General features: G+C 44.0%; 11 protein-coding genes and 1 non-coding gene across 12 annotated transcripts; 2 read left to right on the forward strand and 10 right to left on the reverse strand.

Moving 5' to 3' along the window:
- Window positions 1–205: 205 nt before the first annotated feature.
- On the reverse strand, window positions 206–766 carry KNAG0J01280 (uncharacterized protein; the record flags this gene model as incomplete). Its single annotated transcript, XM_022610127.1, has 1 exon — window positions 206–766. One exon carries the CDS (start codon window positions 764–766, stop codon window positions 206–208), a length of 561 nt encoding a protein of 186 aa, XP_022466454.1.
- Window positions 767–1,042: 276 nt separating this feature from the next.
- On the reverse strand, window positions 1,043–2,569 carry YPK3 (putative protein kinase YPK3; the record flags this gene model as incomplete). The annotated part of the gene is made up of 1 exon (XM_022610128.1): window positions 1,043–2,569. One exon carries the CDS (start codon window positions 2,567–2,569, stop codon window positions 1,043–1,045), a length of 1,527 nt encoding a protein of 508 aa, XP_022466455.1.
- Window positions 2,570–3,333: 764 nt separating this feature from the next.
- HOS3 (histone deacetylase) lies at window positions 3,334–5,367 on the forward strand (the record flags this gene model as incomplete). Its single annotated transcript, XM_022610129.1, has 1 exon — window positions 3,334–5,367. One exon carries the CDS (start codon window positions 3,334–3,336, stop codon window positions 5,365–5,367), a length of 2,034 nt encoding a protein of 677 aa, XP_022466456.1.
- Window positions 5,368–5,629: 262 nt separating this feature from the next.
- BEM3 (GTPase-activating protein BEM3) lies at window positions 5,630–8,806 on the reverse strand (the record flags this gene model as incomplete). Its single annotated transcript, XM_022610131.1, has 1 exon — window positions 5,630–8,806. The coding sequence occupies one exon, from the start codon at window positions 8,804–8,806 to the stop codon at window positions 5,630–5,632; it is 3,177 nt and encodes a 1,058-aa protein (XP_022466457.1).
- A 447-nt stretch (window positions 8,807–9,253) lies between these two features.
- Window positions 9,254–10,972, reverse strand: AIM10 (putative proline--tRNA ligase AIM10; the record flags this gene model as incomplete). Its single annotated transcript, XM_022610132.1, has 1 exon — window positions 9,254–10,972. The coding sequence occupies one exon, from the start codon at window positions 10,970–10,972 to the stop codon at window positions 9,254–9,256; it is 1,719 nt and encodes a 572-aa protein (XP_022466458.1).
- Window positions 10,973–11,199: 227 nt separating this feature from the next.
- Window positions 11,200–12,894, reverse strand: KNAG0J01330 (alpha-keto acid decarboxylase family protein; the record flags this gene model as incomplete). The annotated part of the gene is made up of 1 exon (XM_022610133.1): window positions 11,200–12,894. One exon carries the CDS (start codon window positions 12,892–12,894, stop codon window positions 11,200–11,202), a length of 1,695 nt encoding a protein of 564 aa, XP_022466459.1.
- An 841-nt stretch (window positions 12,895–13,735) lies between these two features.
- KNAG0J01340 (alpha-keto acid decarboxylase family protein) lies at window positions 13,736–15,433 on the reverse strand (the record flags this gene model as incomplete). Its single annotated transcript, XM_022610134.1, has 1 exon — window positions 13,736–15,433. The coding sequence occupies one exon, from the start codon at window positions 15,431–15,433 to the stop codon at window positions 13,736–13,738; it is 1,698 nt and encodes a 565-aa protein (XP_022466460.1).
- A 1,195-nt stretch (window positions 15,434–16,628) lies between these two features.
- Window positions 16,629–17,426, forward strand: TOA1 (transcription initiation factor IIA large subunit; the record flags this gene model as incomplete). The annotated part of the gene is made up of 1 exon (XM_022610135.1): window positions 16,629–17,426. The coding sequence occupies one exon, from the start codon at window positions 16,629–16,631 to the stop codon at window positions 17,424–17,426; it is 798 nt and encodes a 265-aa protein (XP_022466461.1).
- Window positions 17,427–17,670: 244 nt separating this feature from the next.
- KNAG0J01360 (glyoxylate reductase) lies at window positions 17,671–18,867 on the reverse strand (the record flags this gene model as incomplete). Its single annotated transcript, XM_022610136.1, has 1 exon — window positions 17,671–18,867. One exon carries the CDS (start codon window positions 18,865–18,867, stop codon window positions 17,671–17,673), a length of 1,197 nt encoding a protein of 398 aa, XP_022466462.1.
- Window positions 18,868–19,014: 147 nt separating this feature from the next.
- On the reverse strand, window positions 19,015–20,019 carry KNAG0J01370 (uncharacterized protein; the record flags this gene model as incomplete). The annotated part of the gene is made up of 1 exon (XM_022610137.1): window positions 19,015–20,019. One exon carries the CDS (start codon window positions 20,017–20,019, stop codon window positions 19,015–19,017), a length of 1,005 nt encoding a protein of 334 aa, XP_022466463.1.
- Window positions 20,020–20,397: 378 nt separating this feature from the next.
- Window positions 20,398–20,469, reverse strand: KNAG0Jtrna3M. Its single transcript has one exon. It is a non-coding gene; the product is annotated as a tRNA-Met (tRNA).
- A 1,965-nt stretch (window positions 20,470–22,434) lies between these two features.
- KNAG0J01380 (uncharacterized protein) lies at window positions 22,435–23,964 on the reverse strand (the record flags this gene model as incomplete). The annotated part of the gene is made up of 1 exon (XM_022610138.1): window positions 22,435–23,964. One exon carries the CDS (start codon window positions 23,962–23,964, stop codon window positions 22,435–22,437), a length of 1,530 nt encoding a protein of 509 aa, XP_022466464.1.
- Window positions 23,965–24,980: the final 1,016 nt, after the last annotated feature.

Consider the following 24,980-nt stretch of genomic DNA (forward strand, 5'->3'; position numbering starts at 1 on the left):
CGACGCCTCGGTGAAGTAGCACTCGTGATAGTATCCAACGGCATCATTCACGACTGTGGTTAAATAAACAGTATTATTGCAGTTCACCAATTGATAATTAATTTCATCAACTGGAGAGGATACGATAGCTTATATAAGACACATGCGATAAGTCTGTTTTATCTGACACAGTGTTGCGCCGCGTGCATTAGCAACGGATCCGTGGTTATTGGGGCCGTCCCCTTTTCTTCCAGAGTCTGTGATCAAAAATATGACGGCATTTGTGCTTGAACCGATCCCAGCGACCTGCGCATTCATAATCGTTGATCAACTCTCTGTCCTTCTCAGTAATTCTGGCTGCCTGCAACCAAAATCTCATAAAATCAGCCTGTTCGTTCCTTCTCGATTGCAAAATTAGGTTCTCCTTTCTAATATTAGGAGGGTCCATCCCCGTTTGCCTCTTGGGGGACCAGAATTCTGGATCAACAATAGCTTTCAAAAATGGCGATTTTGTTCGCCGACTCAATGCCAACAATTCCTTATATCTTTCCTCAGAGGTTTCGTAGTATATGTTCTCCTTCAAAAGCTGGCACCCTGTTGCCTCGTCAGGTTGCTCTGTGGTCCCGGATAGCGACACTTCATACATTTGATCTCCCTTCACTTCCCCGAATCTTTCACCTTGCGCGGCTACTTCGCTTAGATTTTTAGCGTTCTGCCGCTGTAGCGAATAATCAATATTCAAATGATGGAAACGTTCCGGCATTGCGTTCCGGTGGCTTGGTTCCATAATATATCGTACGATGGGTGCCCTTTGGCTTCGAAACTCTTCCTACACTTTTACCTCTATTTTCTGAGTGGTAACACTTTATTTCCATTTTTTTTGTGTGTGTGTGAAGAGGGTCCACTATTAAGTGGAAGCCAACGTGTGTGAAATAAGACTCAGGAAGAATATGAAATCATTAAAATAATAGAGAGCTGGTGTATAGTCTATCACAGATATTAATGTTGTTGCACGGATGAGTTCATAGTATTACACAGAGAGTTTACTGTTCCAGTTCTGACTTTAGAAGTATCTGTCCAAGTAGCTCCCGCTTGCCTTGTAACTAAAGCCCTTGAAAAGGTCATCTTTAGAATTCCTAGCCGGGATTTCCATTGTGTACCCATCATCGTATGACATCGAGGTGAATTCAGAGTCGAAATTCTCGGCCAATTCCCAGTCGGTAATTAGGGGAACAATTGGTCCCAGAGTAGTGTGCTGTAAGTCACCACTTTCCATCAACTTCCAATCAATCTTCCTGAATATAAAGTGTGACTGGTACTTCAGTTCTCTCTGTTTACCGACTTTCTTCTTCTTGCCCTTGCCCTGTCTTGAATCTTCCCTTGTTTCTGCCCAGTATTTATCCACCTGCCATCTCTTAAGTTTATCCTTTTTCAAAAGCCAGTTCAACATGTCCTTCATACCTTCACTCAAGTAATACGGAATTTTAGGCCCATTTTTGTCCTTTTGAATCTTGTTTATTATGACTTTATGATTTGTACCCGTATAAGGTGGTTTCCCGACAAGCATATCGAAAAGAAGACACCCTAGGGAGTACCAATCACAGTTCTTGTTGTATGGTAGCCCCTGTAGGATCTCTGGAGCCGCGTACTCGGGGGTACCGATAATCGAGTGCAACGTGAAAACATCGTCGACTTGGTTAGACATATCGTTATCTTCCAGACTTTTCTTGCTCAGACCAAAATCTGTCAGAACCAAGTGCCCCCTGTCATTTAGCAGGCAATTCTCCGGTTTCAAGTCTCTATAAACTATCCCCTTGTCATGTAAGAATTTCAGCGCGCAACTGATTTCAGCCGCGTAAAAGGAGACAGTATCCTCATCTAGTGTACCATGCTCCTTAAGATGGAAGAAAAGTTCCCCCCCGGGGACGTACTGTAAAATAAGATACAATTTAGACACGTCGTGGAATGAATAAAACAACTTGACGATATTAGGGTGTTCTAACTCGGAAAGAATTGTCTTTTCTGCAAATGTCCGCTCGATATTTTTATTATCCGGCTTATCCTCTTTGGCGTCGTCTTTGATCTCTTGTTCATTTATCAAGATTTCTGCCTTTTTCAATTGTTTCATGGCAAACAGTTTATTTGATTTTTGATCCTTCACCAATATAACTTTACCATAGGCTCCCTTCCCCAATACTCTTACAGGCTGGAAGTCTTGCAAATTCCTTGAGTTCGGGTCACCACTAGTATGGTTTGAAGTTGGAGATGAAGTGGTCACCCCCGTGTCTGAATGTGGAGATGCGTTAGTCTCATCTCCGTTTTTCGCCGATGAGATTGAAACTTTCCTTGTATGCATGGGTGAAAGTACAGAAAACTTGGCCACTGCCGATGGCCTTCTCTTCTCTGTATGCCTCGCGGAGGGCACATCGACATCCAAATAATCCTGTAGAGACTGTGGTGGCTCACTGATCATATCGTGACACTCGTCATTGGAAATAATCGTTTCCTCATTATCTGAAAAGGGAGACCTGGTGATAACAGGCTTCTCCAATTCCAGATTTTTCAAATCCTCATCCAACTCAAATATCATTGTTTGAAATTGGAGACCAGTGGGAAGCTAACGGGAACTGTTCCAGCTGTCTCAGAAGTTGAGTGCATGCTGCCTCTCTCTTCTTAACCTGAGAAGCATGCATAGAAAATCTTCTCGAAAACAAAAAGGCGCGGTCACGTGCCGCAAATATAAACGGCGGACACTACATAAATCTGGTAATTTCTCGGTGGTGCCATAGACAGAAAACAAGTTCGTTTGTGGGCGACTACATTCAGAGGGCCTGGTCAAATAAAACCACAGAGCAGTCAATTCAACGATGCGGGACCAGCTAAACCCCCCACCCCGTACTAATCCAGCCAAGACACTTCCCTTCCCTGGCAACCACTTCCAAAGTATAAGCATCCTCCAACCACCACCCAGCAGCGTCTTCAAACACCCGTTCAGGACACTATGACTCCAGGGATCTACACCACTACTACTGTATTACGCTATACTACCATACTATACTGCAAACCCGCACACCACAGCAAAACCCGCGGTGTCATATTAGGGGTACCTTGACACCCACCCACACACCCACAATTTCCGCTTTGGGAAACTGTGTAAACAAAGCAGATAAAGTTGTTGTTCACTTTTTGAAACTTCTGGAAGCGTTCTTGTTTATTATTAGTTGAATTATCGAAACAGGAGCAGAAGAACTGGTGTTGCCTCCAACTGTAGACTGTTCCAGTGTGTTGAAGAGGCTTCTCAGATATACATACACACACAGGGTCCCGCTTCTTTGGAAAAGGTCCGTAGCAGAGATGTCGCAGGATCCCTTAGAGGAGTTTTACATCCAGTTCCAGAAATTTGTTCAAAACAACCCAAATGTCATCTCAGCGGCCCGATCGGCTTCCCAGATTCCAGAGTCCGCGAAGGCAGTCATTGTGCTGTCGCCACTGTCCTTACAGCATGTTTTCTCCAGGGATTGGGTCTCCAATTCGTACAGGAAGACGATTGTAGAGAGACCGGAAAGGTTGCTTGCTGCATCCATGGGGGTCGCCGCTGCTATTACTATGTACCCAGCGCTTTTCACACTGAAGACTTCACATAATAGGGCTGGATCGCTGAATGCCCCTCATGTTTTGAAAGTCCATGGATCTCGTTGGCCAAGGGAAGTCTATAAACTGTGTAAAAGAGCGGATGAGAAATTGGCCAGGGGAGAGATTGAAGTCCCGAAAGAATGGAACGCGGGGGATATATACTTGAGCTCAGCAACATTAACTGCTTTGAGAGGTACCATAGGGGCTCTGGAGACAGGGGTCGATACAATATTCACGGGTGCGTCCCCTGAACACATAAGTAATAGAGTGTTTGTCGTGGTGAGACCACCGGGGCATCATTGTCATGTTACTGGACCCTCCGGCTTTTGCCTGCTGAACAATGCACATATTAGTATTGAATACGCAGCTGATACTTACGGAGTCACCCATGCGGCGATCCTTGATTTCGACTTACATCATGGAGACGGAACGCAGGATATATGTTGGAAACGTGCTGGGTTTAAACCAGATGGGGCCACCCGTGAGGAGAACGAGGAACCGTACGATGATTTTGGGAAAAGAACCGCTGCGTTCCCCAAAGTAGGGTATTTCTCAATGCACGATATAAATTCGTTCCCCACGGAATCAGGGTATGCCACTTCAGAAAATATTAGAAATGCATCCACATGTATCATGGATTCTCACGATCTGAATATATGGAACGTTCATTTAGCTCCATGGGCCACAGAGGAAGATTTTATGAAACTGTACAGATCCAAATATCGTACTCTATTCGCTAAGGCAGACGAGTACTTCAAAACAGCAAGATTAGAGATGCAGAAGCAGGGGACACCATTTAAGGGGCTCGTCGTCATAAGTGCTGGGTTTGACGCCTCAGAGTTCGAACAGACTTCTATGCAAAGGCACTCGGTGAACGTCCCCACGGAATTCTACACACTGTTCACTAAGGACGTTTTGAAACTCGCTCAAATGCATACCCAAGGTAAAGTACTTTCAGTGATGGAAGGTGGCTATTCCGATAAGGCAATAACCTCGGGAGTCTTTGCTCATTTGATCGGGCTGCAGAACCAAGACTGGATTAGAGAGTGGGGGTCAGAACAGGTGGTCAAAGAAATCGTCAGAGGTTGTAAACCAAACTGGAAACCTTACAAGACCAAGCGGGCCCAAGATGTTATCAGAATTTGGGCAGAGGAGGTGATTAGGCTTGGTCGCGCCATGATACCCGAGTTCAAGGAAACGCTGTTTCAAGAACCCTCCAATGGTGCAGCCACTTTACCACCAGGACAAAACACCATTGCACAAAGACTCACAAGAGCACAAGCCTCCTCCATACCGAAAGAGCAGATCCAGAAACCAGAAGTTGTACAGGCTAGTAACCCAGTCAGCCACAATGTTCCTTTCATCGAGCAAGATTTATCCAGTGATAATGAGGATGAGGATTACGAATATGATGAGGCGTTGAATCAATCATTCAACAGAACCGTTGAAGACATTACCATTGACGATATTTCAAGACACTTGGAAACTTTGGAGATTATCCAGAGTGAAGACGAGGAAGAGGAACAGGCGCCGCCAAAACAAGGGACGTATAAGTACACCACTAAAGATCCACGCCACCCGAATAACAACGCTTATAAAGTACCATCCAACACCACTACTGAATACCTAAGACACACTCGTCGCCAAACAAAACCTAAACAGGAACCGCCCGCGTATGATGACAGCGACATATCTATGATATCTTATGTCTCGACTAGGAAACACACCACAAGAAGTGGAGAGAGCAAGTGGTAGATATTCTAAATAACACATGGAGTTTACGTTTCATAGTAATTGCATATCTGTATTTATAGCCCAAACACATTTACCAAAATAATTCAAGGTCTCAAGTATTGAGAAACTTCTTACTCCTTTTTTGTTCTCTTAAACATCATGATATAAAATAGTACACGGAATCACGAGTATCCAACATCTCTAGAGTTGAGGAATATGGACATCTACGTGCTCTCTTTCTTCGTCAGGAATGGGTTCCTCGCCCTTGAAAATACATTTGAAATCAACGATGAAAGGCTGCAGCATTGTTATTGGGACGTTCAACGTCGGAAGAAAAAACAATGCATAGGTTTCGCAGATTCATCTTGTTGAACTTCTTGTTGTCGATAATCCTATTCAGTAGCTCGAAAAGTGCATACATCAACGAGATATTAGCATGTGGCAATTGGCCTTGTTGTATTAGTTTTTGATACTCAAAAGCTATTGCACGATCATTGGAATGATACTCGCTCACAATCTTCTTCAAAGTCAAGAACTGCTCGTCACCAAATATTAGATGGGGCAAATTTCTCAGATACAACTTCAACAACCCGCTAACCGTGTTCACCCCCAAGTAGGCATGTTGTTCCTCTTCCTCATAATTGCACAGATCGACGTCATGATCTCTGTCAAATGTTTCTTGCAGAGTTTTTATCAGTGTGCTGGATCCACTCAATCTAAATATACCTTCCTCGCGTATGCCTTGATTCTTATACAGATATTCCAAGCATCGATAAACGACAGTCGGTATATCATACTCTCCTTGGTACAGGTGCGAGCTTAATTTTAAGCACGCATCTAAGGATGAACCAAAAACTACAGGCTGGTCGTACGATAACTCAATTTGAGAACTGTTCAATTCCGCTGACTTTTGCGTCGTTAATGACTTACTGCTATCGGGAGTTAAAATGGTCACTGGTTCAAAATCACTCGGTGTGGTGCTGGGTGCACCTCCTTGCACGCCTGTTGAGTTTGACGAGATGTTCAGTTTCTTAAATGGAAACAAACTTCTCATCTTCAATCTTCTTATATCCCTTTCATCGGCTACATCTGGCTGCCTTGGCGAAGAGGCCACACTTGTGTGACTACTTGTCCGTCCCAATGGTTGCGTTGACTTTTGTTCTACTCTGAGCTCGTTGCTGCTATAATTTTGGTCAATAATGGAACTAGAATCCGTCTTAGACAGCGAGTTGGCGCCCTCGACGGAGTTCGGTTGTGAAGATTGATCCCCGTGGCTCATATTCGGGGAGTGTGCGTTCAAATATTGCAGCGACTGACCTGTTAGTTGGTTTAGGGCAGATAACCATGATTCACGCTCTTTAGCGGTTTCCAAACAAATGTAGTACTTAGAAATTGAGGATAATCCGCTCTTTTTGTGTTCATTAATCAAGAACCCATTCTTCGTCCCGTATCTATCTTCTGGAATGTTCGGTATTATTTCAATAGCGCAATGCTGTAATTTGATAACCTCCGCAATTTGATCTCTTTCTAATAGTTGCAGAATACCATCATTCAGGATAGCATACCTTATTCTCCATCCAATATTATTGCTTAAGGCTTTCTTTGGTCTTCTCATAACCACAGTACCTTCCTTCGTGGTATCCCCAAGCATTGGTGGGTTCATGACAGTATCTGTACTCAAAAATTGGGCGATTTTTAATGACACGTTAGGCGGGAACGCAGGAACGCTGAATATACTAGCAAAGTACTCGTTCAGCAACTCCCTTCTCATAGCCACCTTCGCTGGTATGATTGCCTGGAATAGGCTGCGATCGGGTAAAGAAGGTAACGAGAGATTAGATATGTGGGATTTCATGTAGACGTCTAGTTCCCGTATTTTCTGGATAGACTTGGAGAATTTGAACATTTCCTTATCCGTCTTACGGTCTATTACGCTTATCAGTACGAGATGCTCGTCCCTGTCCAAATCATTCTCTTGGAATAAAGAGCTGACTATCTCTAGTTTTATCGTACCAAACTCATCTGGCTGTACAAATAGTGGGATTTCTGAGACCATACTAGCTACGTGAGATTGCACAGTCCCAGTACTGATGGAGCGTTGAGTGTCCGTCACAACATCGGGGTTAAAATCGTCTTGCACCTTTAATATCTGGGAAGAAACAGATCTGGAACCTGCTGTTAATGTTGCTGGTACGGCGGGCAAGCTTGAATTCTTCATAGTAGGCTTCTTCAAACCATCCTCCATCTTTTCTGCCGCAACTTTGGTCTTGATGTGCAAATCCAAGGCTGACTCTAAGTATGCTTTATTGTTTAAGGTTGAGGGTAAAGTACTTTTCATAGCACTTGTATGCGAATCATTCTTGTTCAACAAGATAGGAGACCCTAGCTCAGTGTTAGGAGGTGGAGTGGTTACTGTTGGTCGGGATGATTGCGTTATGCTCTTGTTGATGCTATTAATGGACAAGGAGTCTGAGGGGGGGTAATGTTCCCCTGATACATTCCTCACTGAATTTGTTCTTGCGGATAACGGCGAATTACCTGATTCGGAGGAGTCGTCTTTGGTTTGTAGAGGCATATTACGAGTATTGATAGGATGAGTGTAGTTTAGCGAATCTCCGCCAAATTTATCCCTTGGTGGAATATTTTCTGTGATCATTGTAGGTGAACAGTTGAAATCAGCTCTTGATTCAACAAAGGTTTTCTTCAAAGGTGATCGTATTTGGTTGTTTATCACGGAGGTCATTCTGTTTGGATTTTGAGGCGAGCGTGCTCGTTCCTGGACGGGGGACTGCGTTTTTTTTGGCGATTTGATTTGAATCCGTGAGGTCGTGTAAGTTACAGAAGCCGTTGGTTTGCCCGGACTCTCAGTACTGCCGCTATTACTTGGCGAGAGGATTGGGTCAATAAAGGGATTGTTGTTCAAGGCCCGCAAATTGACGTCATCACTCTTCAAAGGGCTTTTCGCATCGCTAGTAGACGTTTTTATGGTAGTCGCCGGGGACGGTGGGTTGTCAACCATACCACTAATCAACTTTTTTCCTGGTAAACTAATGCGCGGAACCTCATTTGACTTACTATAACTCGATGCGGTAGAGCTTATTATGGACTGAGTATCACTATCCTTTCCACTCATCCTCCTTTCAGCAGAGCGTGGGGGTAGTATGAAATCTTTTTTTTTCTCAACTGGAGTCAAGTTTTCCTCTAGCAACGTTTCGATGGAAGTGTTGTTGTGTTTCTTCAGTAGTTCAATAACCTGCTTCAAACTTTTCAACTCCGCATCGTACTCATCCACCTGCAATTTCAGTTTGACGTTTTCTTTAAACAGTTCATCGTAAGTAGGTCTGTTGCTTGCACTCTCTGTATTCTTTTCGATGTACTCTATCGATTTATCCCGCTCAGAGATATGGTTATTGTATTGTTTGAGCAAGTCTAGTGTTTTGGTTCCAATCGGACTCTCCATGATTGTCAAACGTAAGATAGTTCTCTTTTTTTTGTCAGTAATTGTGGAACTCTTCTTGTCTGTAACAGTAGCAACTTCCGTTCTCACTTCTCCCCAAAGTCACTCTTCTCCAAAAGAAATATCTAGAGCTTGAAAAAATAGAAAGCGGTAAACTTGCTCTCAATCAGCCTCTGCTTTGTTTAAAGTAAGAAGATCTTCCGACCTGATTCGAAAAAAATACCCAAACAGCTTGATACAGAGCTACTTCCTTAACCTTCGTTGCATGGTACTACACAATGTACGGTACAATTACTATTATCTAATTTTTTTCCTTTTCTTCAATTTAAGAAATGCTCAGTTGCTCAGGCACGTGACGCGATACGCGTCTCACACAGACGAGTCGGTGAGCTCAGGGCTACAACACGTTTCACGACTACGCTATCTACAAGATGTAATTGGTTTGAAGCGCTATATATCCTTTAACAAGGCTTCTACAACCTCTTTAACGTACATGTGAGAAACTATGTGTTTCTCTAGATGGTCGTCTCGCTGAGGAATATGATCCCAGTCGAACTTTGACTTATTCCTTTCGTGTTCTTGAATCCATGCGGGTTCCCCATCTTCACACCATCTCTTGCCCCTCACCTCTATCTCGACTCTAGGCCACGACTTGGACCCGATAATTATACACAGAGGGATCCCCAGTGCGTGTGAAGTTTGGATCTTTGAGCCAAGACCTGAAGAATTGCTAAAATCTTGCATAATGTCATCCCGGAGCGACTTTGACTGTGATAGATTTTCAACAACTTTCAAGACCCTCTCGTCCGTCCCGTTCTCAACAGAGCAGACGGAGAGCAAGTATGGCGATATCGGACTTGGCCATCTGATACCTTGTTCGTCCCTGGTTACCTCTGCGATAGCGCCGATGATTCGCGTGACGCCAATACCGTAACACCCCATCTCTACTAGTTTGTCGCTTTGATTGTCCTTATCCTTGAACTTGAGGTTCATAAGTTCTGAATACTTTGTTCCTAGCACAAAAGTGTGGCCGACCTCGATGCTTCGTGTCGCAGTCAGTGCCCCCTCTTCGCAGGAACCGCATTTCTCCCCATCCACGGCGTTGACAATGGAGAGCCCCTCCAATTGTCCAAAGTTGTTTTTCAGATAGTTCTTCAGTGGGAAGTCTGGGAAGTTTGATCTCGAATTGATTCTACAATCCATGACGCGGAGAACTTTTGAAAACATGATATCCTCGTTACTCCTCTCCTGGAATATTTCCAAAACTCTAGCATTGCTGTAATCACGTAGCTTCTTATCGACGTCACCGTCCACTGCCTTCACCGCGTTGTTCCAGTTGATTTGTCTGTCAGCAGGGAAATAAAAACAGATCAAAGTGGAATGGTCTGCAGTTAGTGCATATTTAACATTAACGTCCCCTGACATTGCGCCCTCCTCTAAAGGGGAGGACTCGGCCATCTCCTCATTGAACACGTTCTTACAATGCGAGCAACTGAAGATGGTATCCTCTCCTGATTCATGGACCAAATGGTACTCCTTGCTGATGTCACCCCCCATATCACCATTATCCGCCCATGCTTTGACGTACGGTACTTTCAATTCTTTGAATATCAAGTCATAAGCCCTGTTTGTTTCGTTGAACACTTGTAAGGATTCCTCCGCAGTAGAGGCAAACGAGTACGCATCCATCATGAGGAACTCTTTCCCGCGAAGCAACCCGCCGCGGGGTCTTCTCTCGTCCCTGTATTTCCTGCTGGTTTGGTAAACGACGCAGGGCATATTTTTGTAACTGTCGATGTGGCCCCTCATCAATTCCGTGACGTCCTCCTCGCAAGTCGCCACGAGACAGAACTCCGCACTCTTGCTATCCTTCAGTTTGAACAGTTCCGTGTTGGACCATCTTTCAGTGCGAGACCACAGGGACTTCGACGATAGCGTACTCAGGGATAACTTTTGTGCCTTAAGGTTCTTCTGTAGGTGCGTGTCTAATATGCCTGTTATCTTGTTGAGAATTCGCAGGGAGAGCGGGAGGTAATGGAACAGTCCGCTCTGGGTTTTCTGGACGAAATTTAATCTTTGCAGAAGCTCCGGAGTTGAGAGGGTTGCTATGGCTTGTTTACTTAAAAATTTCTGCTGGAAGGGATTCCTTAATTGAATTATTGGCTTCATCTCGGCCCAGGGGAAGCGGGGGAGGACAACGCCAAACCGTTGTGTTGATGGCTGCGCTTGCAGATTTTCTTCGCTTCCTAGCAAAGGAAAGAAAATAAATGATGGAAGAACGTTATAAAAAATTTGTATTTTTATCTATGTATATATAAAAGAACTTAATGATTCTTTCTTTTCCTGTTCGTTAGAAAGAGAGTCCACTGATGATATTTTAATCCTTATCAAGCAGTTTAATCCTTCTTGGCGTTGATGGCAGCAGTCAATTGACCTTGCTTGATCAAAGATTCTGGAGCGTCCATGACTGGCAACATGACTTCGATCAATCTGATTCTGGAGTTCTTGTTGAACTCCTTGTCCTGGGTCAACTTGTTCCATTCACCGACAGTGGCGATTCTGACGGCTTCGTAGTCCTTGGCACCGAAAGTTGGCAACAATTGCAAGTGTTCCCAAGATTGAATCTCGTTGTATTGGGCAGTTGGACCGTGAATCAACTTCTCGATGGTGTAACCGTTGTTGTTCAAGATGAACAAGTATGGCTTCAAGTTCCACTTGATACAGGTGGAGATTTCTTGAACGGTCAATTGCAAAGAACCGTCACCAATGAACAAGATGACTCTTCTGTTAGGGTCGATCTCCTCAGCGGCAAAAGCAGCACCTAGAACGGCACCACCGGTGAAACCAATGGACCCCCATAGAACTTGGGAGATACCGACGGTGTTCTTTGGGAAAGTGGTACCGTTGATACCGAAAGCGGAGGTACCGGTTTCAGTGATGACGATGTCACCTTCTTGTAGGAAGTTACCTAGTTCCTTCCACATCCATTCTTGCTTCAATGGGGTGGATGGGTCGACAGCGGCGTTGGCTGGGGCTCTAGCTGGGACGGCAACTGGGGAGTAGTTGGCGATGACTGGCTTGATTTGAGTGATCAACTTTTGTAGGATAGACTTCATTTGCATGTCTGGGAACAAAGCGTTTCTGATCTTGATGTGGTCGGAGTGGAACTCGACGATGTTCTTGGTCTGGTAAGAGTAAGAGAAGGAACCCGTGTTGAAATCGGACAATAGGGCACCGACGGATAGAACCAAGTCAGCGGACTCGACGGCCTTCTTGACAGCTGGGCTGGACAAGGTACCGACGTAGATACCACCGTATCTTGGGTGGGTCTCGTCGATGGAGCCCTTACCCATTGGGGTGACGAAAGCTGGGAATTGAGTGGCGTCAATCAATTGTTGAGTTTCCTTCTTGACGTCGTGTCTGGAGGCACAGGCATCGGCCAAGATGATTGGGTTCTTAGCCTTGGAGACCAAGTCCAAGATGGTGTCCAAAACCTCGGATTCGGATTCTGGGTTGTTGGCCTTTAGGGACAAGTCAATTGGGGTGTCCAATAGGGATCTTGGCATTTCGTAGTCGAACATGTTAGCTGGGATACCCAAGTAGACGGTTCTCTGCTTGACGTAAGTAGTTCTGATACATCTGTCGATTTCAGAGGCGGCCTTGGACAAGTCAGTGATGACGGCGGTGGTCTCGGAGATCTCGGCGGACATTCTGTGGAAGACGTCGAAGTCACCGTTACCTAGAGTGTGATGCAACAATAGACCCTTAGCTTGAGACAAAGTGGATGGAACACCGACGACGTGTAGGACACCGACGTGTTCAGCGTAGGAACCGGCAATACCGTTCAAGGCGGACAATTCACCGACACCGAAGGTGGTCAACAAACAGGCCATCCCCTTGATTCTGGCGTAACCGTCAGCAGCGTAAGAGGCGTTCAACTCGTTGGCGTTACCGACCCATCTCATACCTGGGATATCGTAGATCTTGTCCAACAAGACCAAGTTGAAGTCACCTGGCAAACCGAAGATGGTGTTAACACCAACTTGCTTTAATCTTTCGAATAAGTAGTGACCTAGAGAAACAGTAGACATTTTTGTGTGTATATCTGTATTGGATGGGTTGCTATGTCAGAACAGAGAGAGGAAAACAGATGGGAAAAACTGGAAGGAACAATTATTTCGAATTGAGGAAAGATGAAACCATGCCAGTAGTTTATATACGCTGCATTGGAAAAAAAAACCGTCTTGAATCAATCCCAAAAAAAACCCTCACGGTACGGAAACCCATCGACAATAGCTGTACACCTGGGCATCAGTGTCAAACAAAACATCATCGCTTGGGCGAAAAGAAACGAGAGCACAAGAAAAATTTTTCCAACTTATCTCATCGCTGCGGAGTGGTATGGCCCCACGTTACGCCTTACTTCTTCCCTGATTCAAAGGGCACGCTACCGCAGAAGATCACAATCTGAGCTGTGTTCTCAACACTGCATCTGTGGGGAGATGCCACGCCCTGCGGTCCCAGCCTTTTTTGCATGCGTTGCCGACCCACTAACCGCATATTCTATTCAAAATGCGCCAGTGGTCGGAAACGCATTCCTCTAAACGCATAAATCATGCAACCCTCCCGCGGTCTGCGCGCATCCTCTGCTGCCCCGCCGGGCTTCCAAAAAAACGGGAAGTGGGAAAAAAAGAAATAAAAAACCGCGGGCTTCTTCTTTTGCAGGACGCCACTATGTGACGCACGGCTGTAACAGAGGAATCCCGGGCGCTGGGAAGAGAAAAAAGAAAGGAATCCTGGTCCTTCCTGTTCCGGTTGCCGCCGGCGCTGACAAAAAGAGAAGCTGTTTGCTTTAGATCGTTTTATATTACTGTATATTATATGATTTCCCGGCTGTTACTGGTGGAGGAGGGGGGGAGTGGGGCGGTTTGCTTAACCGCTGTTGGCGTTGATCTTCTCCGTCAACTTACCTTGTTCGATCAATGACTGGGGCGCGTCCATGACGGGGAGCATGACTTCGATGACTCTGATTCTGGAGTTCTTGTTGAACTCCTTGTCCTGGGTCAACTTGTTCCACTCGCCGACAGTAGCGACTCTCACGGCTTCGTAGTCCTTCGCACCGAGAGTGGGCAGCAACTTCAAGTGGTCCCACGATTGGATCTCGTTGTACTCAGCGGTGGGCCCGTGGATCAGCTTCTCGATGGTGTACCCGTTGTTGTTCAAGATGAACAGGTATGGCTTCAAGTTCCACTTGATCATCGTAGAGATCTCTTGCACGGTCAATTGTAGAGACCCGTCACCAATGAACAAGATGACTCTTTTCTTCGGGTCGATCTCCTCGGCGGCGAATGCGGCGCCCAGTAGAGCACCCACGGTGAAACCAATGGACCCCCATAGCACTTGGGAGATGCCGACAGCGTTCTTGGGGAACGTCGTGCCGTTGATACCGAACGCGGAAGTACCTGTCTCCGTGATGATGATGTCGCCCTCTTGCAAGAACTCGGACAACTGGTTCCACATCCACTCTTGGCGAAGTGGTGCGGTGGCGCTGATGCTCTTGTCGTTCGCTGGGATCTTCGCTGGGACAGCAACCGGGTTGTAGCCCTTGACCACGGCTGGGATCTCCTTCAAAAGCTTGCGGAGCAGGGGTTCCATTTGGACACCTGGGAACACGGCGTTCTTGATCTTCATGTGGTCGGAGTGGAACTCAACAACGTTCTTGGTTTCGTACGAGTATGAGAAGGAACCCGTGTTGAAATCGGATAGCAAGGCACCGACGGAAAGAATCAAGTCAGCGGATTCAACAGCCTCCTTGACCTCTGGTCTGGACAGAGTACCCACGTAGATACCACCGTATCTTGGGTGGGTCTCGTCGATGGAGCCCTTACCCAATGGAGTCACGAAGGCTGGGAATTGAGTGATGTTGATTAACTGTTGAGTCTCCTCCTTGACGTCGTGTCTGGAGGCACAGGCATCGGAGATGATGATTGGGTTCTTGGCATCTTTAACACTTTGCAAAATGGTGTCCAACACCTGTCTTTCAGAAGTTGGGTTGTTGGCCTTTAGGGACAAGTCAATTGGGGTGTCCAGTAGGGATCTTGGCATTTCGTAGTCGAACATGTTAGCTGGGATACCCAAGTAGACGGTTCTCTGCTTGACGTAAGTAGTTCTGATACATCTGTCGATCTGGTCAGCAGCCTTGTGAGGGTCGGTGATCATCTCTGTGGTCTCGGAGATCTGAGCGGACATTCTGTGGAAGACATCGAAGTCACCGTTACCCAAAGTGTGGTGCAACAGCAACCCGTTAGCCTGGGAGTGAGTCGATGGAGTACCCACCACATGCAACACACCGACGTGTTCAGCGTAGGAGCCGGCAATACCGTTCAAGGCGGACAATTCACCGACACCGAAAGTGGTTAACAAACAGGCCATCCCCTTGATTCTGGCATACCCGTCAGCAGCGTAAGCAGCGTTCAACTCGTTGGCGTTACCGGCCCATCTGATACCTGGGACATCGTAGATCTTGTCCAACAGGACCAAGTTGAAGTCACCTGGCAAACCGAAGATGGTGTTAACACCAACTTGCTTTAATCTTTCGAATAAGTAGTGACCTAGAGAAATAGTAGACATTGTATTGTGTTATATCAGTGATGAGTAGTTGATATTCTCTGGGGTTTTTTTTTACTTAGAAATAGGGAAAGGATATAAGAGAAAACCGATCCAACCAATCAATTGAATGAGTATCCACCGTCCGTTTATGTATCAAACCCTGGCGCATAAACAAGAAAAGAAAAGAAAACTATGCAACAACCACACTCCATGGTTTGTCTCCGCTAGCTGACCCAAAATTATGCATTTGTTGAAACAGGCAGCACCTGAACATGGGTGCGACGGTATTCAAAAACCAAAAATGAATATTATGCGTTTCGTTCTTTTGGTTGACTATCAAATCCAAAAGAACGTGCGAACGAGATCAACACATAACCGTTTTGACACCCTCAACTTGCAGCCACGCCGGCGTGTGCATGGGTCTTCGCCCAGTTTCCCTCGAGACAGGCAGTTCTGACGTTAACGCATTGCGAAGGAACGGGGAGTCCCAATGACGTGATTTTGGAAGGACACCCGCAGAGACACCCGCAGGGACCCGGATTAAGTAAGACCGGAATGCAGCTAAACTCCGTGGTACCGGGGCCTCTCTGCGCTGTTTTTTTTCGCTTTTGAATTTTTGCATAATTTGTGTGTGCGGGAGGCCGGGACTGGGATGTGGGGACAGTAAGGTACTGCATTGGTGGTGTCCGATGCGTTTATGCAGTTTTGCACTCGCGCATTGCAGCGGGCTGAGTAATCGATATGTGCGTGTGTGTGTGTGTGGACCATCACAGTGTGAAGATTGGTCGAGCGAGCCATCAACAACCCTTGAGTATAGGTAGGGATGTGTAACTTCCCGACAGTGAGGTGCGCACGCTGCTAACTTCACTGCGCCCGTGTGTTACCCGAACAGCATTTCGTGAAAAAAGAACGAAAAAAAAATATTGCAGACATTTCGATGTGAAACTTACTCAACGGTGGACGTATTCGCTCTCGAGGAGCTTTCGGATTGTTTTCGGGTAAGACTCGTTCCCAGTGTCATATAGCCGGTTATTGATATTTGCCTGGTGGTCTTCTTTGTTGGGTCTCTCTGTACACCTTCATTTTCCCCTCTGTTGTCTGGCACACTTGGGCTAATCTTTATATTACTTTTTTTTCCTAACTTTCAACGCTCTCTTCTTTTTTCCATATTGGGAAGCCTGTGCCCTATTCGAAAGTTGTGTTTTGGGGGCCCGCAATGTCAAATACTGAAGCTAGTAGAGTCTACGAGTTGATTGTAGAGGCCGTGATACAGGATGTGAGAGAGGATTTCGAGAATGCTGGCATAGATGAACAGACTTTGCAGGATTTGAAGAGGAATTGGCAGAATAAATTGACGGAGAGTAAAGTGACCGCTTTCAGTTGGGATGACTTGAATGGACACACCAATGCGAACACTTTGGCGGTGCCCTCGTTGGATGGTGCTGATGGGAGACTGCTTAATGAATTCGGGACCATCAAGGGGGAAGACACTCTGGGGGATGGGATTGACCAGGGGCTTGTGCTCCCCGGGTTTGACTCGCAGACGAACAACCATATAAATACGGGGGATCCTGCTGGTATATTAGGTGGTGATTCCATCAAGCAGGAAGATCATGGGGGTGTCCCGATGCCAGGTGATACTCTGAATGGTGATGACAGTGGTACAAAGGATGTGGAGCAAGGTGACGAGTCCAGTTCACAGCAGATAGAATTGACAATGAATGATACGGATGGGAAAATGGCGGAACAACTTAGAATGGAGGAGAAACACGCCAAGAGAAGTGCACTACTGGACACAGACGAAGTTGGGTCCGAGTTGGACGACTCGGATGACGATTATTTGATCTCGGAAGGTGAGGAGGATGGGCCTGACGAAAACCTAATGTTGTGTCTCTACGATAAAGTAACAAGAACGAAAGCTAGGTGGAAGTGTTCGTTGAAGGACGGGGTCGCTACGATAAATCGCAGAGACTATACGTTCCAAAAGGCACAAGTGGAGGCAGAATGGGTTTGAACAGGAACAAAAAGGTAATATTAATTCTTCTTTTCCACCAAGGAGAGTAATACCAATGGGTTAAAATTCCCAACACTAATTTTGTACTCGTTAAATGGACTTTGTATGGGTACGAAAGGATGCACCATTCTTTGTTGTTGTTGTTGTTGTTATTACAAGCTTCATTTAGCAGTACATAATAATGTAATATAAAATGTACAGTTTTTAATTTTTTTTCCCTCTCAATAGCAAAAATGGGAGATGCTCAGTTTACTGGGTAAACACCTTTACCACCTTTAACAAAAATATCCTCCGCATTCTGTAAAGTGATCAACGTTTGCAAAGACATCATATCCATAACAGCACTCCCCATATGTGGCAACGCAGTGACATCCCATCTTTGTATGAAATCTTTCCGGATGGAGGTAGACTCGTTCTTGAAGACGTCCAGACCACAGCTCGCAACTTTACCACTCTTTAACGCCCTCAACAATGCGTCCTCGTCAATACAACTACCTCTACCAACATTGACCACGCGGACACCATCTTTGCACATAGCAAGCGTCTTGTAGTTGATTATATCGTCTGTAGTGGCGTTACCAGGTAAAGCCATGACAATAATGTCCGCCTCACTCCAGGACTTCGCGTCTTCCAAGTCGGGAACAAACTCAGCTTTGAAACCCAGTTGCTCCTCACTTAGCGGCCCAGATCTCTTATGGTACTGGATCTTCATGTCAAACGCTAAATGCAGTTTCTTGGCAATGGTTTGACCAATAGATCCAAACCCAAGCAGCAAAGCGGTTTTCCCCATGGGGGATACAATCTTTTTCCCACCTATTTGAAATTTTTGAACAACATCCACAATCTCTCCATCTTCAGAGGGCTTCAATTTCTTGGGGAATTGATAGTGGTTTATTATCTTTTCAGAACCGTTCTTGCAGATAAGTTGCAAGTCCTCAACGTCGTCTATCTCCGTTCCCAGATAATCTCTACAGTTCATCACTTTCCCAAACTCAACAAACTTGATCAAATATTCCCAAAACGACGTCATTCTAAACACACTCAGCACCAAGTAAAGAGCCATCTCACATACTGAATTGGCGGCATTCGGGCCCACGTTGACAACGTTGACATCTCTCTCCTTCCGTAGCAAAGCGCACTGTTCTTTGTTTAGCACGTAGTCTATCCCAACCCAGGGAACCAACACGGCCTTTAAAGTAGACGGGAAGTCATTTAAAAACTCACTGGGTCCACCAAGAATACTACAGAACTCTTCAGTGATCCAAACCGCGCTAAGTTCAGAGCCCCTTAACCACTTTCTGAACTCATCCGCGGTTGTCATCTTATACCTGATAAACTCCACACCGTGCTTATCCTCCAACTCCTTCCATAAGGGTAGTGAATCATCCAGTTCCCACTGTAGTCGATACGGGATCACAATCTTAACACTGTCGTTCGTCATGATGCAAGGGGGTGGTACTAACTCCAAACCAGATGAAAGGATCACTTATCCTTCCACTTGTAGTTACTATACAAGACGCGATATCAATCTACCAATTACACATCTACTTGCTTAAATTACCTTTATTTATCTTTTATCTTTTATCTTTTATCTGTGTTTTTTTTCCGTTATCAGCTCTTCCCTGGAAACAATCCAGCACTTGGCAAAGCCCAGACAACCAGACGCGAGAGACAACACTTCATAGGTACCCTTGGGTAAATGGATGTTCCAGTGGAATAACTCGGAGGAATTTGCTAGCAGATCGCAAGTCAGACGCGCGATATCGAGCTTGATCAGTCTCTCCTCCCTTTTCAATGCTTCCCGCAAACCCGATGATAATTCTGCAGACGGGGTCAATTGCTGTTGTGCTTCCCAGTTTGTCTGTAACTGCGCCCAGTTTTTCTTCAAGCCAAGCATAATGTCTGATTCCCACGAAATACACTCGTGGTCGGAGACAATTTTGAACAGCTTCTCATTTTTCCATATTTTCAGCCTATGCAACGTGTCCAACTCGTCAAAGATACCATAGTAGAGGTCAATAACATCTTGCAACGTGGTTTCATTTAGCAATTTTTTTTTATAGTTCCCCAAGTTGACACCGCCTAGCTTCTGAGCAAGCTTGATAACCCTGAACGGAGTCCCACCACAACGAATCACGTATCTGAAATTACCTAACTGTCTACTGGCAAAATTAGCTCTAGAGTGCGTCAGAACAGTGGTGAGGAATTTGTCGACCAGCAGCTGCAACGAAACGACGGGTTTCAGCAGAAGTGAGACAGATTTTAGGTTAGCGATCCGGTGAGGGGAGGACAGGTACAACTTGATCAAATCTAGCAACGCTTTGATAATTTTAGCCAATTTGTCCTTACCAGGTAGAGTTCCCATAATATATTTCAAGATGTCAATATATGCGACGGTCCTCCTGGTGCCCATTTTTGTTGCAGCGATGGACCGCTTGTCCTTATCCAAGTTGCCCATGCTTTCCGTGGACGGACTACCTGACACTTCGGTCGTTTGAACATCAATAGCCCCCTTCCATAGCTCGCTTAAATGAATTGGTGGGTTTGTACCGCTTGTATGTGCAACATTTTTGTTATCCGCAGAAGTATCCATAGTGTCTCTGGGTAGGGCGTGCTGCTCTTTGTGAACAATCTCTCACTCTTACACATTTAATCAAACTGTTAGAAGAAACTTCATCTTTAATGAGTCTACCTTTGACGGATGTCCCGTCACTTTAGCCTTTTCGGACACCGTCAAACTCCTATAGACTTGAAATTCCGGTGGAAAAAAAATTGAAAGTATCGACAAAATTCACAGATTGAAGAGGACTTCCAACTTCGACTTTTCTACTGCGGGAAGTAGTGTGACTCAATTCGAACTGTCGGGCAACAGGACATGCCCTGTTGGTCTGTCATGTAGACGACGGGCAAGAACAGGTCTTCTTTACAGGTCGGTCATAACAAGCAAAAGACCTGCAAAAAAAAACAAATTTAGCGCCGCTCGGTTTCGATCCGAGGACATCAGGGTTATGAGCCCTGCGCGCTTCCACTGCGCCACGGCGCTCGATGTATGGAAAATTTTTGAAAGATAGCTAATGATATAATCTACCTTTTTAGTAAACTCTAACGTATATCAAAATATTTCAACAGTGTTCAATTTTTGGTCCTCTCTATATGAAGAAGATATAGAAGGAAAATATATAAAGGAAGTGAGACGAGGATTCTAATAATTGGAGTCTGTGGCCTTTATGTAATAGTTGGTGAAACCGTGTATGAGAGCTGTATGTCTCATTACTAAAGACTGTGTGAGTTCTGCGTTACAAGTTTTGGTGTAGTACTCTCACAGGGGGTCAAATGTGCTGTAGAAGACGACAGACCAGTGAAGATGATTAAATGTCGAATACTGTATAATATCATTGTAGGAATAAAATACGACACTCGCATTGTAACGGATTTATAACCTATTATTGTTTGAAATACAGCATTTTAAAACCATAGAGCACTTATGTGTGTGAGGAAATCCCCAGATGAACTGATGCCAGATTATCGGAAACACATAAAAACTGCGAGCTATCTTGTTCTTTGTCTTTCAGAATAATCTCTGGTTGTCAAAAAAACAATCTTTCAAGAAAACGCATCTGATACCTTTAATTAAACTAGGTACATCGCCCAAATGGAAAAATTACACGCACTCCTTAATGGCAACCAACTTTACCTCTTACATTTTACCGTCACTTAGCAGTTTAAAATTTTATATTTTGTAGAATAAAAGAATAAAAAATAAATCAGTGAAGTATTCCAACCAAACAAACTTTAAAAACTAAAGAAGTTGTGTTTGAATAATGTGTATAAGAGCAATCTAACATTCATGAATTGTGTTAAATAGGGTCTTGTTCGCCGTGGCTATTCATTGTAGTAGAGTAAAGAGATGTTTTAGTTTAGGTATGACTTCTGGTATATACTTAATATATAAGTATATGGTTCGATGATCTCTTCTATATTGTAACAGATAGAAGGATCAATTCATTCGAGGTAGTTAGGCTTTATATATGTGAAAGTTTGCTCAGAGTCAATGGTGTGGCTCTTCACTTTCTCACTGTGGTGGATACTTCCACACTTTTGGCATCGTTATTTGTCTCGTTAACATTTGTGTCTTTTATCAAGTGTGTGTCCTGTTTATGCCTATGATGATATCTTATCACCCTTATCATATTCATTTTCTATATCCAGCAAATTGTTTATTTAGCCATACAAAGTACACTAATTGTATCTTGCGGTCTAATTCTATCTTAATTTCTTGTTTGTTCGTCAGTCTAGGAATCGGAAACTGCTTGAAAGTTGTCGGAGCAGGTAGCTTGCAGTTTATATACGTTCCGGATAATGTGGCCATTTGCATGCCGCATAGCTTTTTCTCACATAGCAGACCTTCAATAATTTACAGTACTTTTTTTTTGTGTAATGGGTCATGAGTCCATCCCAAATGGAAGATCCCAGATTTATCCTCAAACAGACAGTTGGGATTCAAAGTGGTCTAGCAAAGTGAAAATTAGCACAAATGCTATATTACCATTTCGCTTGGTGATTAAATTTCTGAAATACTGTTTGTAAGTAATGCTCGTTAATTTTGTCCAGATTAGTTGAGTTCGGTTCTGTAACTCTCAAAATGAGATCAAACCTGAACTCCGTAGATAAATTATCAATGCCTTAACAAGTGCTTGCGTATATACATCAAGAACAATACACCGTTTGGTAATCACAAGTATTTATTATCGAGGTTCATATTTGGTATTACCCCCATACGTTGTTATCTTGTATTAAAGTATCAATATCTATAAACGCTGATTCGCAGGTACGGTAACTTGGTTCTAGTTTATTGTTAAGTTGTAGAGAAATGGAAACTACAAAGTGGCTGGTTAGAGTTTGAAAGTTTGTTTGATAAGCTATTTGAAGATTAATAAAATGATCATGGCGCTTGCGATGCACCATATTATACTGATGTAACAGAGACAATCTGATTACCAAATTTTGTTTAGTATTTAGTCAACAGACACTTCATCCATGTGGCATTCTCTTTTAGAGTGACTTGAAAAGTAGTACGACTGTCAATATCGCACATGTAGCGGTAAATCTCTGTCTTCTCTTCTATGATCTCCGAGAAACGCTTTACCTCGTAGATGTGTCTCTTGCTCAAAATTTCCATCAAACCCAGTTCCTTGTGAATCTTCTTTAGGCACTTGCTCTTGTAGAGTTGAAATTCTGACTCAAGTCTCATTCTTGCCACCTCGTCTTTAGCATTTTCAATGGCCACTGTTAGGTTGTGTCCGTCCTCGAGGATCTTGCCCAGGCCGACCAAGCTGGTGGTGTTCTCTTTTTGATACTTATCAATTAAGATAACTTTGTTAAACATTTGGTCTGTCACTCCATTGATTTCACGTCTGACTCCTTTAGCAGTATTGCCCTCGTAGCGGTTGTTATCAATATTCTGTCTCATCAAATTGTCATAATTGGAGGATATGCCGAGAAGGTGTCTATACTGGCGCCATGTATTTTCTTCTGACGTCAAAATGGTGTAGTATTTAACCACAGCTGCAGTAAACCCTGAAGAGTTGCCCAATTTTAGATTGTTTACTAGGTGCTCAGATGAAGTTACTTGTTCTTGACTAATATCACATTTGAATAAGCGCCGGAACAGGGCTTTGGCTGTTGCCTTTGCCTCATTTCTTGCTTTATAGAAGCCTCTTAATCTGTACACCTTAGAGCATTCTTCCAAACCAGTAATCATCTCTTCACACCAGTTATACTGAGAGTCCACGAAGTCGGTAACCGTCTGCCAGCGGCACAGGTCTGATAAGTGCAAAACTGGGGCTTTGTGCGTTTTCTCATGGCCTTTTCTGTCTTGTTCTAAGCCATCTACACATATGTCTTCTTCTTCTGTTGATACTACGAGGCTGCTCACCGTTGGGGGAGTAGTGGCAACCTCTCTTCTTTCCGTTACTAACTCAGTTGGGGGATGAGCGTTCACTTCAGGGTTTAAAGACAAAATGGGTTGGGAGCGGTCGATTGAGGCATTATCGGTCAATGTTTCAACGTCGGTGGATAGTGTGGACTTTTTGGTAATTAAGAACCAAAGTTTTGCGGTTATATTATGCATCTTATTCTTAAAGGTGGCTGTTTTTTGTTTTTTTGAGACAGTGACAGGATCATTGAGGCCCGAAGAGGTCATAAGCTCCTGACTATCGAACTTGTCAGTTTGAACGTATGCGTTTCCCAGGACTTTTGTTGCATACTCTTCCTTTGTAACAATTGTGTTTCTTATTGTGTCTTGCTTCTGCAAATAGGCGATCAGAATTTCGTCTGCGGGTATCTCGCCATTATCCACCTTTTGCAGCAGGTCACAAACACAATTAGGGATAATACCCTGACAGATTGAGCAGCTTGTTGGGTGAACATAATGTTCCATGTCAAACTTAAAATTTTGGGTTTCTGGCTTTTTGGCCAGGTTAACAAACCGTTCTTTGACGGCCTTTCTGGTCCGCTTAAAGACTGAGGTAAACTTCATAATTAATTTTGAAGTGTGTCGCACTGTGTTTTCTGGGTAGTACGAGTGGTGCTATGTTTAAAAAATAGAAATAATACTGGAAGGGAAGTGAAGGGAAGCGTTCTTAAGAGTTAACTATGTTTGTGATCTCTTAAAAAATGCCTTAATATTCTAAAAAAACAGCTTTTTGTGACACAAAAATTGTTTAAATGCTTGGGAACAAAAATAGTGCGAAATAGCAACTCCTAAGATTTGGGTCTTTCTGCAATGCTTCCTTCAGCTCTATGTAAATTGTATGTATAATAAGACGTCTTAGATAACGTATAACAAAGATATGTCCAAAACTGAACTCAATTCTTTTTTACTTACTACCAGTAACAATGGCAGCACGTTTCTTATGATTTCCTCGAACGATATGGCAAGTATTGGGCAGGAAAGACAACGAAATACTTTTTCATCTACATAAATTTGTGGTATATTGAAGAAGATAGTGGTATAATTCATTCTTAGTGTGTTTTCAATAGGAAGGTAAATGCAGTTATGATTCGAAGAACAACCAACTGAGTTTCTGGTTCTTGGCACCCTATCCTATATAACAGCTACTACATTTTATAATGGCAAACTTCAAGAAAAACTTTTAAACAGAACAAGAACATGCATTTATGGTACGCAGGATACCTTCTATGATGTCTCATACAACACGTTAGTTGGACGTTAACAATGATTAGCCCTCCTTTAAAACCCCCCCAACTATTTGACCTCTCATTTGCAGCCATTCATTTTCTTGAATCAATAAACGTCACCTGAAATACGTACTGTGAGATTACCATCACTTGTCACATCTGCTAATTCTTGTTCATTTCTAGTCTTCAGGAAAAGCTGATTTAGAACTACATCTTTGTTGGCAAAACTTCTAGTACCCTTTAAAACACTAGTTCCCCTTATCTTAAAGTGTATCGTTTTTTAACACTAACATTTGAAAGTGGTTCTGCCTGCCATCTTGGTGGAACTAATTTTTAATTATCAAAAAGATTATA

This window comes from Huiozyma naganishii, chromosome 10, assembly GCF_000348985.1.
Source record: "Huiozyma naganishii CBS 8797 chromosome 10, complete genome".
NCBI lineage: Eukaryota > Fungi > Ascomycota > Saccharomycetes > Saccharomycetales > Saccharomycetaceae > Huiozyma > Huiozyma naganishii.